At 39.7% G+C, this 15503-nt stretch overlaps 1 protein-coding gene across 1 annotated transcript in view; it reads left to right on the plus strand.

Annotated features, from left to right (window-relative positions):
* WDR44 (WD repeat domain 44) overlaps window positions 1-15503 on the plus strand; it is a 63382-nt gene that overhangs the window by 34145 nt on the left and 13734 nt on the right. Inside the window, exons 10-15 of the mRNA XM_060756069.2 lie at window positions 2476-2627; window positions 4275-4413; window positions 4505-4569; window positions 8666-8779; window positions 11504-11626; window positions 13981-14172. Coding sequence (XP_060612052.2) covers window positions 2476-2627; window positions 4275-4413; window positions 4505-4569; window positions 8666-8779; window positions 11504-11626; window positions 13981-14172 — 785 coding nt within the window. The remainder of the gene's footprint in view (window positions 1-2475; window positions 2628-4274; window positions 4414-4504; window positions 4570-8665; window positions 8780-11503; window positions 11627-13980; window positions 14173-15503) is intronic.

Here is a 15503-nt window from a genome sequence, read left to right on the forward strand (position 1 = left end):
TGGAATGAATTCGTATTTAAATGATTTTAGAAACAATTTCAAGCCATGCTGGAATAGTGTGAGGAGGAATTACGAATTGAAACAATTTACCCATATATACATATATATACACATATATACACACACACACCCAGTGGCGCAGTGGGTTAAAGCGCTGAGCTGCTGAGCTTGTTGATCGAAAGGTCGCAGGTTCGATTCCGGGGAGCGGCGTGAACTTCCGCTGTCAGCCCCTAGCTTCTGCCAACCTAGCAGTTCGAAAACATGCAAATGTGAGTAGATCAATAGGTACTGCTCCGGCGGGAAGGTAATGGCACTCTATGCAGTCATGCCAGCCACATGACCTTGGAGGTGTCTACGGACAACGCCGGCTCTTCGGCTTAGAAATGGAGATGAGCACCACACCTCAGAGTCAGACATGACTGGACTTAATGTCAGGGGACAATCTTTACCTTTAACCCACACACACACACACACAATATATATTATATTATTAGCATAGTGCAATATCAGTATTAAATATTACTATATTGTACTATACCATTATATTGTAATATTAGTAATGTTACATGTAATATAAATATATAATTATAATATCATGTTATTAATATTATATTGCTTTACATTATAATATTATAATGTAGAAATAATATAAGAGAAATGCCTTCTATGAGTATGTTTGTTTGTAATACATTGATCATATTCCTTTGGATGCTGCTTCAGGAATCATTTGCCTTTCCCATGTAAGGAAGATTTTGTGTTAATATACTTGTATTTTGAATACAGCGTTCACTCACTTATTGCAGGGGTTCCGTTCCAGGATCACTCCCGATAAGTGAAAATCTGCGAAGTAGGGATGCCATATTAATTTTAATACTTATACGGCTTAACAATGCAAATGGACATATTCAGTGTAAATGTTGAAATTGGCCACCTTGATTAGCATTTAATGGCCTTGCAGCTCCAGAGCCTGGCTGTCTCCTTCCTAGGGTAATCCTTTGTTGGGAGGTGTTAGCTGGCCCTGATTGATTCTTGTTTGGAATTTTCCTGCTTTTTTCCAATAAATTTTATTAAATTATACATATACATAAAAGAAAAGAACAACAAAGGACATATATATCAATTTTGGTTTAAGTTTACAAGGAAAGTAGGAGAACATTAGATTAAAGGATAGTAGGAAAAAGAGAAAAAAGTAATAAAAGGAGACAAAAACAAAAAAAGTAAAAAATAAAAAAATATACTGTTTGACTTCCATTCTGTGTCTTCGCCTATAATATTTGTCAGATTATTTAGTTTAAATTTATCTCTTCTTATTTCCCTCTGAGGACTCCTTTCCACTCATATGTCTAAAAAAAAGGCAATAAAAATATTCCCAATAAACATCCCAGAGGAAAGTCTTATTACTTGTTTGTCCTATTGACTCTTCTCATTTAAATAATTTTCAAATGATGACCAATTTGTCCCTTTTATTGGTTTTCCCGAGCTTTTCTTCAAAAAAAAAAGTTAGTTTGTCCATATCTTTGATCTCTTGCAACTTATTTATCCAGTCCTCTGTTTCTGGAATTTTATCAATTTTCCAAATTTTTGCATATGATATCCTTGCTGCCGTCAAGATATAGGTAAATAAAATGTCCTTATTTGGATCTGAAGTGAGTTCTGAGTCCGTAATATTTAATAAATAATATTCTGGGGTTTTTTGGAATGAAATTTCCAGTATTTTTTGTGTCTCTTCATATATTTTTTTCCAATAAACTTGGGCTTTCTTACATGTCCACCACATATGAAAAAAACTACCCTCAACCTCATGACATCTCCAACACTTTTTTCCTGCTTTTTTTGTTTTGCTCTTTATTTACTGCGTTGAGTTTAGAGTTTTTTAATCCTGGTAAACAGATTATGTTTATTTTCATGGTTTCCTCTTTTCTGTTGAAATGGTCCGCATGCTTGATGAACCAATCTGGACGCTGCATATTTTTTGAGAACACAGAAATGCTGAACCGCTCTGACAATCACCATGTCAGACTTCACGGAGAAGCCACTGAGATCCACAAGCATGTGGACAATTTCAACGGAAAGGAAGAAACTATGAAAATGAACAAAATCTTGCTACCAGTATTTTAAAAAAAACTCTAAAATCAGGACAGTAAATAAAGAGCAACACTCAAAAAGCGGGGGAATTCTAGACAGGAAACAATCAGGGCCAGCTAACACCTCCAAAGAAAGGAGGCATTTCTGAAAAGTGTGTCACCAACATGAAAAGTTTGGAAAGCTCTGGTTTAGACTATTGTCAGAGCAGTCGTGCCCAGAACCTACCCATGGCACTCTACAGAAACACGCCATTTCTTTCTTCAATATGGGTATCATGGTCTCTAGAGTCCATGTTGGGGGTGTCTTCCAAGGCTCCAGAGAGTTTTGCTGCAGGTATGTGGAGGGGTCGACTCTGACGTTGGATCTGTTGCCACTTTTTCATTTGTTCAGTTTTCCACACCGACCAGGACGACCCCTCCTCGAGTGACGACGAAGGCATGCCCTACACGCGGCCGGTGAAATTCAAGGCAGCGCACGGCTTCAAGGGGCCCTACGATTTTGAGCAAATCAAAGTCGTCCAGGACCTCAGCGGGGAGCACATGGTTAGTGCCGCTTTCGGATATAGCGTTAACGTCTTACTGGGAATGTTTTCTGGAACCATTGCCCTAAATGGTTCTGGCCCAACTTACCTGTCCGAATGTATCTCCCCTTACGAACCACTGAGGACTTTAAGATCATCTGGGGAGGCCTTGCTCTCGGTCCCACCTTCTTCACAAGCACGTTTGGCGGGGACGAGAGACAGGGCCTTCTCAGTGGTGGCCCCTCGGCTATGGAACGCCCTCACTAGGGAGATCAGGTCTGCTCCCTCCCTCTTGACCTTAAAACGTGGCTATTCGAGCAAGCATTCACAAATACAGAGTAGCTAATATAGGAAATTGAATGACCTGACAATGGAATTGGACAATGCTTGAGAATAATGAGACGCTGATGATGTTGCTTTTATTGCTTTTGTGATGTCTTATACTGTTTAATGTTTTTTATCTATTATGTTTTATGTATACTGATTTGATGGAAATCGCTTTGAGTTGCCAATTGGCTGAGAAAGGCGGTATACAAATACAGTAAATAATTAAAAAATAATAAATAATTGTGGTGTGATTATTTTGGGTGTCAAACTCTACTCTTGATACAGGAAGTGGCATTTTTTAATATTCTTTCTTTCTTCCTGGGAAGTTCCAGGTTTGTTTATAATAACATAATATAATTTATTATTATTATTATTTATGATATAAAATATTTATTATTATTATTATTATTATTATATACTAATGATGTCATATATTTAATTATGTTATTTACAGTAATATATTTTATAATTTTATTTACAATCATTATAATACATTTATGATTTCACTAGCCGTCCCCTGTGTTTTGTGTGTGTATATATGTGTGTATATATTGTGTATATGTATTTTGTGTGTGTATATATTTGTGTATATGTGTTTGTGTGTATATGTGTGTGTTCATGTGTATATTTGTTTATTTATATGTGTACATGCAGATTGTGTAAATTCGTCCAACATACTGGACGAATTGACACAAAATTTGGACACAATATACCTAACAGTCCAACAAGTGTCCATCACCCATAAACACACATACACACAAAACCCCAGCAGAATAGACTTAAAAACCCAAAAAATACACCATATACACATACACTTATACATATACACGCGCACACATTCATACACACACTTATATATATGCACACACACACAAATATACACATATACATACATATCCACATATATACATATACAAATGCACACATACTTATATTCATATACATATGCACACATATACATACATATACACACAAATATGTGTATAGACAAGCACACACATACACAATATGCATATACACATATAAAAACACAAATATATACGCATATATATACACACACACATATATACACAAATATATACACACACACAAAACACATATACACAGACTGAGCCACAGCAACACGTGACAGGGGACAGCTAGTAGATAATAATTTCAACCTTGCCTATTTTGTCTCAATGTGCCTCCCAAATTTTTCATTTAATCAGAATACTGGGGGACCTTTCTCAGGTGTAAGGTGGACACCGGTGCCATCCATCCTAACTGAGTCTGTCCTGATGATTGTGACTATTTATGGATTGTGCTCAACCATTGCATTGTGGGGCTCTCTTGTGTCCTGCAGGGCGCTGTGTGGACCATGAAGTTCTCCCATTGCGGCCGGCTGCTGGCCTCAGCGGGGCAGGACAACGTGGTGCGGATCTGGGTGCTGAAGAACGCCTTCGACTACTTCAACAACATGCGGATGAAGTACAACACGGAAGGTATCTCCGGTGGCCCTCCTTTTCCCCCAAAGCATCCTTTCTCCCTAAGGAACTACTTTTTATATTGCTTTTCCCATTTGCTATCTTTCAGGCCGGGTGTCCCCATCCCCATCCCAAGAGAGCCTGAATTCCTCCAAGTCGGACAACGATATGGGGGTGAGTCGGGCCCCTTTTGCCATCAGACATCTGCAACCAGCACAATTCTATAGTCAGCTTCCAGTATTTAGTTTTTAAAGGCAGTCCTCAAGTTACAAAGCAATGGGGGCTGTAGTGGCGCAACGACTTAAACTGTTGAGCTGCTGAACTTGCTGACTGGAAGGTTGGTGGTTCGAATCCGTGGGACAGGGTGAGCTCCCACTGTTAGCTCCAGCTTCTGCCAGCCTAACAGTTCGAAAACATGCAAATGTGAGTAGATCAATAGATACCACCTTGACGGGAAGGTAAACAGCACTCCATCAGTCATGCCGGCCACATGACCAGGAGGTGTCTACAGACAACAGATGATCATCACCCTCAGAGCCAGAGATGAAGAAGAAGCCTTTACCTTCATCTGTGTGTCTGGGTTTTATTGTTTCGAGGCAATGAATGTTTTCCTTGTGTCTCTATATATGCTGGAATCTGCCCTGAGTCCCCTTGGGGAGATAGGGCGGAATACAAATAAATTATTATTATTATTATTATTATTAATAATAATAATAATAATAATTAGTGGTTGATTTATAACTTTTATGTGATATTGTTTTTATACTCTGGGGTGTGGTGATCATCTCCATTTCTAAGCCATAGAGCCGGCGTTGTCCATAGACACCTCCAAGGTCATGTGGCCAGCATGACTGCATGGAGCGCCGTTATTAAAAGGTAATGCAATATAATACTAATAATAATATGATATAATTATATATTTATATTACATGTAATATTACTAATAATATTACAATATAATGGTATAGTACAATATAGTAATATTGAATACTGATATTGTACTATGCTTTTTTTTTTTGTCGTGTCAGGAGTGACTTGAGAAATTGCAAGTCGCTTCTGGTGTGAGAGAATTAACCGTCTGCAAGGACGTTGCCCAGGGGACGCCCAGATGATTTGATGTTTTTATCATCCTTGTGGGAGGCTTCTCTCATGTCCCTGCATGAGGAGCTGGAGCTGATAGAGGGAGCTCATCCGCCTCTCCCCGGATTTGAACCAGCGACCTGTCGGTCTTCAGACCTGCCGGCACAGGGGTTTAACCCACTGTGCCACCGGCAGTTTATGTTATATACTACACTTGTTTATGTTATATGCTATATATGCTGTTTATGTTATATACTACACTTGTAGTGCCTTGTAAGCCACCCCGAATCCCTTTTAGGAGATGGTGGTGGAATATAAATAAAGATTATTATTATTATTTTAGTGACACAAAAGCACAATATGTCACAACAAACAAGATCTATATGCTGGATTTCGTATCACAAAATCACAAGTCGAACACTTCCCAAGCGTCTAGAACAAGGGTTCTCAACCTGGGGGTTCTCAACCTGCAGAAATCTACAGAACCTGTCTTTTTCATAACTCAGAGACTGCATGTATTCATATACTCAGCCCTCTTGGGTCGCATCTTGGAATAAAGCTGGGATTTAAATTAAATTAGTGATTGAGAAATGGGCTTGGAAGCCACAATCTGGAGACAGAAATAAATTAATCTTCCTCTTGGCCCATGGGTCACGAACGCAGCTCCCTTAGCATTTAAATGCAAGAAGTAATTAAATGCTGTATGTACTTACCCAAGAAGGGGAACAATTACTTTTTCACTATCTTATTTAAATATTTAATAACTGGGCCAGCAAGGATGTGGAGAGGACATGATTTTATACTGAAAGTCATCTTTTTTTAATTAAGTAATTCTTGTTATTGGTGCGACTCTGGATTCTTTCCGTTAAAGCTGTTTGTTTCTTGGTCAAGATTCAGGACTATAAACCTAGATTCAGATGGGAAACCTTCCAATTGGCTCTCAGTTATGCTCAGAACTGTCCAGGGATACTAGTACAATATTTCTGTGAATTAGATAATAATAATAATAATAATAATAATAATAATAATAATAATAATCTTTATTTATATCCCGCCACCATCTCCCCAAGGGACTCGGAGCGGCTTACATGAGGCCAAGCCCATCAATAAACAAAAGCAATAAACAAAAACAATAAATACAATACAATTAAAATAAATCACATATAAACAATAACCAATAAACAGTAATACACAAACATTTAAAAACCTATGTCTGGGCCAAATGTAAAGGTTTAAAATTAAAAAATAAGTGCTGGGTATGAACAAGGTAGGATATAACTGGTATAGGGTTTTCAAAGAGAAATGAGGGAACGCAGTCAAAAGATCAAAAGGGTTAACTTATTTGGACGACATTTTGCTTCTCCTGGCTGGATTTGGGAGCAAAATATTCTTTGCCATAGGACAGCCTTTCTCAACCTGGGGGTCAGGTCTCCTTGGGCGGTCGCGAGGAGGTGTCAGAGGGACCACCAAAGACCATTAGAAAATACAATATTTTTTGTTGGCCATTGGGGTTCTGTATGGGAAATCTGGCCCAATTCTATCGTTGGTGGGATTCAGAATGCGCTTTGATTGTAGGTGAACTATAAATCCCAGAAGTACAATTCCCAAATGTCAAGGTCTATTTCCTCCAAACCCCACCAGTGTTCACATTTGGGCATATTGAGTACCGTATATACTCGAATATAAGCCGATCCGAATATAAGCCGAGGCACCTAATTTTACCATAAAAAATGGGAAAATGGATTGACTCGAGTATAAGCCGAGGGTGGGAAATGCAGCAGCTACTGGTAAATTTCAAAATAAAAATAGATACAAATAAATTATATTAATTTAGGCATCAGTAGGTTAAATGTTTTTGAATATTTACATAAAACTGCAATTCAAGATAAGACTGTCGAACTCTGATTAAACCATTATTCTAACCTTCAATATAAATATGCTTAAATATGCTGATTAAACCATTATTCTAACCTTCAATGTAAATATGCTATTACAATAATAATAGGGAAAATAATAATAATAGAGTAAAATAATAAATGTCTTAAGTGTCCGAGATTGGCGATCCCCAACGGAAGGGATGCTAGATCAAGCAGACACTGAGTTGCAAAAAAAGGACTCTGCAGGCTTTGAGTTACAAAAGAAACTAAGTTTACTAAGTACATTCAACAGACACGTCTTACTACAGCGAGCTACAATTCAGCAAGAACAAAGAACTAGTCAAAACCAAAAGCCTCTTCACATCTTTTCTTGCTGAGACTGGCAACTCCCTTCTGTTTTCAGCAAGAACAAACCTTATCTTACTTTTTCAAGTTCACTTAATCACAGCCTCAAAGTATATACATTTCTGCATGGCATTTTCAATTCACAGTGGCATCCATCTTGGCAATACATAGAAGCACATTGAAAAACACATACATAACTAAATTAATCCTGACAATAAGAACAATAATAGAGTAAAATAATGAATGTAATAATAACAATAATAAAATAATAAATGTAATAATAATAACAACAACAACAACAAAGTAAAATAATAAATAATATTGACTCGAGTATAAGCCTTAAAAAAGGACTGAAAAACTAGGCTTATACTCGAGTATATACAGTATTTGTGCCAAGTTTGGTCCAGATCCATCATTGTTTGACTCCACAGTGCCCTCTAGATGTAGGCCAGATACAACCCCAAAACTCAAGACCAACGTCGACCAAACTCTTCCAGTATTTTCTGTTGGTCATGAGAGTTCTGTGCGCCAAATGTGGTTCAATTACATCGTTGGTGGAGTTCAGAATGCTCTTTAATTGTAGGTGAACTATTAGTCCCAGCAACTATATCTCCCAAATGACAAAATCAATTCTTCCCCCCAAACCCCCCAGTATTCAAATATGGACGTATTGGGTATTTATGCCAAATTTCATCCAGTGAACGAAAATACATGCTTCATATCCGATATTTACATTATGCTTCATAACAGCAGCAGAATGACAGTTCTGAAGTAGCAACGAAAATAATGTTATGGTTGGGGGTCACCAGAACATGAGGAATTATATCAAGGGGTCGTCACATTGTAAAGGTTGAGATCTACTGCCATAGGAGATCATGAGATTACAAGCCATATGAGTTAGTTTATCAGCACCCAGTTTTGCTCTTTGTGTACTTCATCTCATTGTTTCCGTATATATTTCTTGGCAGGTTTGCAGCGGGACGGATGAGGACCCCGACGACAAAAACACACCGTTTCGCCAGCGGCCCTTTTGCAAATACAAAGGGCACACGGCAGACCTCCTGGATTTGTCCTGGTCGAAAGTGAGTTGTTGTTGTGCTTTCATATCATGTCTGGTTTACAGCAACCCAGAGGTTGGACCTATCATGTAATCTTTGTGGCCTCAGCTGTTTCAGGCTCCTCCTTTTTTTAACAACAGGAAATGAACAGGAAGCTACTTCTATTTCTATATTTTTAAAAAGACGTCTCCCGGAGGCGCTAGAACAAAAAGGAAACCTCATTGAGGTTCCAGTGCTGAATATCACAAATGCATCCTCATCTAAGCCCAATGTTGGAATTTAAGAGGCAGCCAAAGATCTATCTATCTCAGTGTTTATTTCATTTATTATTTACTAACTGTTCCCTGCCACATGTTGCTGTGGCCCACATGTGGGTTCTGTGTGGGAGGTTTGGCCCAATTCTATCGTTGGTGGGGTTCAGAATGCTCTGTGATTGTAGGTGAACTATAAATCCCAGAAACTACAACTCCCAAATGTCAAGATTCTATTTTCTCCAATCTCCACCAGTATTCACATTTGGGCATATTGAGTATTTGTGCCATGTTTGGTCCAGATCCATCATTGTTTGAGTCCACAGTGATCTCTGGATGTAGGTGGCCTACAACTTCCAAACCAAAGGACACTGCCCACCAAACCCTTCCAGTATTTTCTGTTGGTCATGGGAGAGCTGTGTGCCAAGTTTGGTTCAATTCCATCATTGGTGGAGTTCAGAATGGCCTTTGATTGTAGGTGAACTATATATCCCAGCAACTACAACTCCCAAATGACAAAATCAATTTTTTTTTAGTGAAGGACATACGTTGGGTTGTTAGGTGTCTTGTGTCCAAATTTGGTGTGAATTCATTCAGTGGTTTTGGAGTTCTGTTAATCCCACAAATGAACATTACATTTTTATTTATATAGATTTACAGTATTTATATTCTGCCCTTCTCACCCCGCAGGGGACTCAGGGCAGATTAGAATGTACATGGCAAACATTCAATGCCATAGACACACATCATATACTGACAGACTCACAGAGGCTTTTTGATGTGGGCATTCTGGCCACCAGGGGAGCTGTTACTTCACCTTCCATTTGTGACACTGATGAAGTACTTCCTCATTCTTTGCATGCTTGCTGGAGATTTTTATGGCATTATAAATTAGTTAAAATAGCCTCCCTGCATAAGTGGTATCTGTTGCAACCCAGAGCAGGAAACTGGACCCTCAGACAACCATCCACCACACTTGACTTCAGGAAAACAATCCTTTTTTATTGATGAAAGATGAATACAAAATAGAGGGAAAATGCAAAGGTAAAAAGTCACAGTAAAAATCAGCAACAAGAAATGTCCATAAACAAGATCATAAATCCCACAGCAAAACTGCTGAATACTGGAACCTGTTAGCAATCCACTAACCGTATTTGGAACAATTAGAAAACCTTCGAGGAACAAGGCCACTTGAATCAGGAGACCTGCAAAAGCTTGCACATGAATCTGGAACGATGCCTGGTCTGAAGCTGCATTCAGGCCAGGCATACTTAAGGCCGAGAAATCTATTGCGAGACACGCCTGAAGTTTTTGTTTGCATTTTTCTCAATCTGGCTGACCTACGTAAACTTTGTGCTTCTCCCCGGCTCTGCCAAATCTGCCCCCGCCTATCCTCATTAGGCAGATCAGGTGTCAGATTCTCTGGAGAACTAAGGCTGGAAGGAAAAGGGAGTGAAACTTCTCCGCTCGGCTCAGAATGCATGTTCTCGTGGGAATTTTGACTTTCACTTTCCAAGGCTGTAGGAATTTCACTACTCAAACCCTCATCATCTAAATTGGCCTCAGAATTCACATTGACATCTACATTGGCATCAGAGAATACAATCAGAGAATCAGGTTCAGGTTCACACACACAGGCTGAACCCCAACAGTACCTAAATTTCCTAATTGACAGATGCAGTTGTCTTTCAGGCTGCAAAAGTTGACAGCAAGCTACACAAATTGGTCAGAAGCTCACTCCGACCCGGGCTGGCTTTGAACTCATGACCTTTTGGTCAGTAGTGATCTTAATGCAGCTAACTCCCAGCCAGCTGCGCCACAGTCCCGGTGTTTCTCAACCTTCCTAATGGCGCGACCCTTTAATACAGTTCCTCATGTTGTAGTGACCCCCCAACCATAAAATTATTCTCGTTGCTACTTCATAACTCTAATTTTGCTACTGTTATGAGACATAATGTTAATACTTGATATACAGGATGTATTTTCATTCACTGGACCAAATTTGGCACAAATACACGATACGCTCAGATTTGATTACTGGTGAGGTTGGGGGGGGGGGGGGGTTGTGTGATTTTATCCGCCTTCCTCGTTCCTTTCCTTGAGCTGCAAACATGGAGAAAACGAGCTATCGAAGTTCAGCAATTGTTGACCTCTATAGTTGCTGCTTTCTTTCTATGTGTTTTGAGACTTCTGAGAAAATACACTATATAACAAAACTTGAAAAATGTTCTGTTCCTAGTTTGAAGGTATTATTTCTTGTTTAATTGTGTGGTCCTAACTTTGAAAGTAATTGTTCTGCTGCAGAAACTTAGTTTTGTGACTGCCGCAACCCCTGTTGAATTGGTTGAGACTCATTGAAAAACGATAGCGAAGTTTCTGTAGTCTTATAAACTTTTACCATATTGTTATGATAGAACCAATTAGGAAATGACATTTATAACCCAGGAACAAAAATCGTGTTACAGAGTGTAATCCATGCTGTTTCTCTCCCCTCCAGAACTACTTCCTGCTCTCCTCCTCCATGGACAAGACGGTCAGGCTCTGGCACATCTCCCGGAGGGAGTGCCTCTGCTGTTTCCAGCACATTGACTTTGTCACCGCCATCGCCTTCCATCCCAGGGTAAGGAAGCAAGGAAGGCGCTCCCTCCTTCTCTCTCTATGTGGGACTGACCTGGTTTTTAACCTACTTTTCAGTATTAAATATGGATAGAATGGGAGACATGTTGAAGGAAAGGGGAATTGTGAGGATGGTGCAAATGGTACTAATGACTGAATATGCACTTTGGGTGAATGAACAGACAAACCCATGGATCTGGGCTTTTTGCAGACCTGAAAGCTAATCAAAGTACAGGAATACTGGTTTTCACGATATTTTATTGGCTTTAATTACAGTATGTATTTTTAATTTCATACTCCTGTATTTAATGGAGCCCCCAGTGGATCAGTGGTTAAACCACCAAGCTGCTGCACTTGCTGACCGAAAGGTTGGCGGTTTTAATCTGGGGAGTGGGGTGAGCTCCTGCTGTTCGCCCTGTAACGATGGCCACCAATTTGTAAAGAAGCCACCAGTTTGTAACAGTTTTGTAAACATGCCACCACTTTGTAAGGGCTTATTAAATTGATAGCTTAGCTAATAGCTAGTAATATTGATTTGGTCTTTCTTCAGGGTGTAGTGTGACTTCACTTGGAAAGGATTTGTAACAGAGACCGGGCTTTATAAGAAACTGTAACAAGTTTATTGAAATGTAGCAGAAGCTTGGTGGTTTCAATGTTTCTTGACTCTTAGAAGCACATATTGTCAGAGGTTACATTTATAACATTAGGTTCTTGTGGGGTTTTTTCGGGCTATATGGCCATGTCCTAGAGGCATTTTTCCTGACGTTTCGCCTGCATCTATGGCAAGCATTTTCACTACCTCTGAGGATGCTTGCCATAGATGCAGCCGAAATGTCAGGAAAAATGCCTCTAGAACATGGCCATATAGCCCGAAAAAACCCACAAGAACCTAGTGATTCCAGCCATGAAAGCCTTCGACAATACATTTATAACATTCCTTAAAACAACTCTGGAAAGGACTCTTCCTTCTACTAAATAGGTTTCAAACTTATTTTTCCTCAAACTGTGTTTCTTTCCTAAATAGATTACTTCAGATACAAGCTTATTTTTTCTTTGTGATATTTCTGTTGCAGTAAAGATTCTCACTGGGTTTCTCTCACCCCTTCTACTCATATAATAACTACTGATATAAATAAGTCAACTCGACTTATCTAAACTACCTAGGCTAAAAGCCAAAACCTTCCTGATCCTCTCTACAGTAGAATCAGCCTTTCCCTGTAGTTTTAAACTACAGATTACCTTTCTGGTTCTCACTACTACAGAACCAGCCACTCCTGCAGTTCACAGACTACAGACTGACCCTTTTAAAATGGCTGCCCTGCCAAGTGGCAGTTGGCTCCGCCCCTTTTCCATAGCAACCCAGCTCAAAGTGAGCCGAGCCGGCTACCATCCCCCCTCAGTTATGCAACTTTAAATACTTACCCTTTCAAACGCCTATCTATAACTATACATAACAGTAGATTAAAATTTACACTTCACCACAGCCCCAGCTTCTGCCAACCTAGCAGTTTGAAAACTTGCAAATGTGAGTAGATCAATAGGTACTGCTTTAGCCGAGGATCCTATAGTTGGAAGAGACCTCATGGGCCATCCAGTCCAACCCCCTGCGTAGAAGCTGGAAAATTGCATTCAAAGCACCCCTAACAGATGGCCGTCCAGCCACTGTTTAAAAGCTTCCAAAGAGGGAGCCTCCACCACACTCCGGGGCAGAGGGTTCCACTGCTGAACAGCTCTCACAGCTTGCTCCCTCCTCCCTATGACTTTCTCTCACATACTTATACATGGCTATCATATCTCCTCTCAGCCTTCTCTTCTTCAGGCTAAACATGCCCAGCTCTTTAAGCCGCTCCTCATAGGGCTTGTTCTCCAGACCCTTGATCATTTTAGTCACCCTCCTCTGGACACATTCCAGCTTGTCAATATCTCTTTTCAGGAAGGTAACGGCTCCTCATGCAGTCATACCGGCCACATGATCTTGGAGGAGTCTACGGACAACGTTGACTCTTCAGCTTAGAAATGGAGATGAGCACCAATCCCCAGAGTCGGGCATGACTAGACTTAACATCAAGGAGAAATGTTTACCTTTATGTTTAATTCTAATTTGTCCATTGTACGGATTACACTGTGTAACACAATTTTTGTTCCTGGGCTATCAATGTCATTTCCTAGAACCAATTAGGAAATGACATTTACATCCCAGGAGCAAAAAAATCATGTTACATAGTGTAATTTGAAATCACACAAAACTGTAGAAGACTTCAAAGGGTTACTGTCAATGCTCCCTTCCTTGTGGCATTCCCTTTGATTTGTGTGTGTGTGTGTTTATTTTCTGGTGATTTTTTGATTTATTTTTTTTAGGATGACAGGTATTTTCTAAGCGGCTCGCTGGACGGGAAGCTCCGGCTCTGGAACATTCCTGACAAAAAGGTGGCGCTCTGGAATGAGGTGGACGGCCAGACCAAGCTCATCACAGCAGCCAACTTTTGCCAGAATGGAAAATATGCTGTGATCGGGACCTACGATGGTCGGTGCATCTTCTATGACACAGAGGTGAGTCTCCCCTTTGGTGGATTGACTTCGGTCATTTGTTTCAAGGCAGAAACTATAAGAATACACCTCATGCCACAACCCTTCCCCAATCCACATTTTCTTGTCTCCTGACGTCTCTGCTAGGCCTGGGTAACAACGGAAAAATTTGTTTCTAAACTCACTTCGTTTTTAGGGGTCCATCGCGTTTCGTTTTTTTTAAGAATTCCGAAATTTTGCTTTTAAACATTTCGAAAATTTCGAAATTTTCAAAATTTTGTAAAATTACGAATCGATTCATTAATGGCGGACGCGATTGCGCAATATGCTAAAAAAAACTCCAAATGGGACAGAGGGAACTTCTGAAGCTTCCCTCTCCCTCTGTTGTTGACTGTTGGTGTGATAAAACAAACAACAACTATAAAACTTGCACCAGACATGCGAAAATAATTACGAAATAATTACGAAATAAATTGAAAAAATTGTTTCGAATCTAATTTACTCTTCACACTATTCCTGCATGGCTCAATATTGGATCGTAAGCTAATTTAAATACGAATTAATAACGAATTACGAAATTAACGAACGAAACCGCCCAAGCCTAGTCTCTGCTGTTTTCAAGTCCCTTTCTCCAATTGGTTGGAGTGATTTTCGGATGGAGTAACACTATGTAATACAGTGGTTCTCAACCTTCCTAATGCCGCGACCCCTTAATACAGGCCCACATGTGGTGACCCCCAACCATGAAATTATTTTTGTTGCTACTTCATAACTGTCATTTTACTTCTATTATGAATTGTAATGTAAATATCCAATATGCAGGATGTATTTTCATTTACTGGACCAAATTTGGCACAAATACACGATACGCCCAAATTTGAATACTGGTGGGGTTGAAAGGTGTTGGTTTTGTCATTTGGGAGTTGCAGTTGATGGGATTTATAGTTCACCTCCAATCAAAGAGCATTCTGAACTCCACCAGCAATGGAATTGAACCAAACTTGGCACACAGAACTCCCACGAACAACAGATAATACTGGAAGGGTTTGGTAGGCATTGACCTTGAATTTTGGAGTTGTAGTCTACATCCAGAGAGCACTGTAGACTCAAACAATGATGGATCTGAACCAAACTTGGCATGAATATTCAATAAGCCCAAATGTGAACATTGATGGAGTTTGGGGAAAATAGACCTTGACATTTGGGAGTTGTAGTTTCTGGGATTTATAGTTCACCTACGATCAAAGAATATTCTGAACCCTACCAACAATAGAATTGGGCCAAACTTCCCACACAGATCCTCCATAATCAACAGAAAGTACTGTGTTTTCTGGTGGTCTTTGGCGACCCTTCTG

The sequence above is a fragment of the Anolis sagrei genome, chromosome 10 (genome assembly GCF_037176765.1).
Source record: "Anolis sagrei isolate rAnoSag1 chromosome 10, rAnoSag1.mat, whole genome shotgun sequence".
Taxonomy (NCBI): Eukaryota; Metazoa; Chordata; class Lepidosauria; order Squamata; family Dactyloidae; genus Anolis; species Anolis sagrei.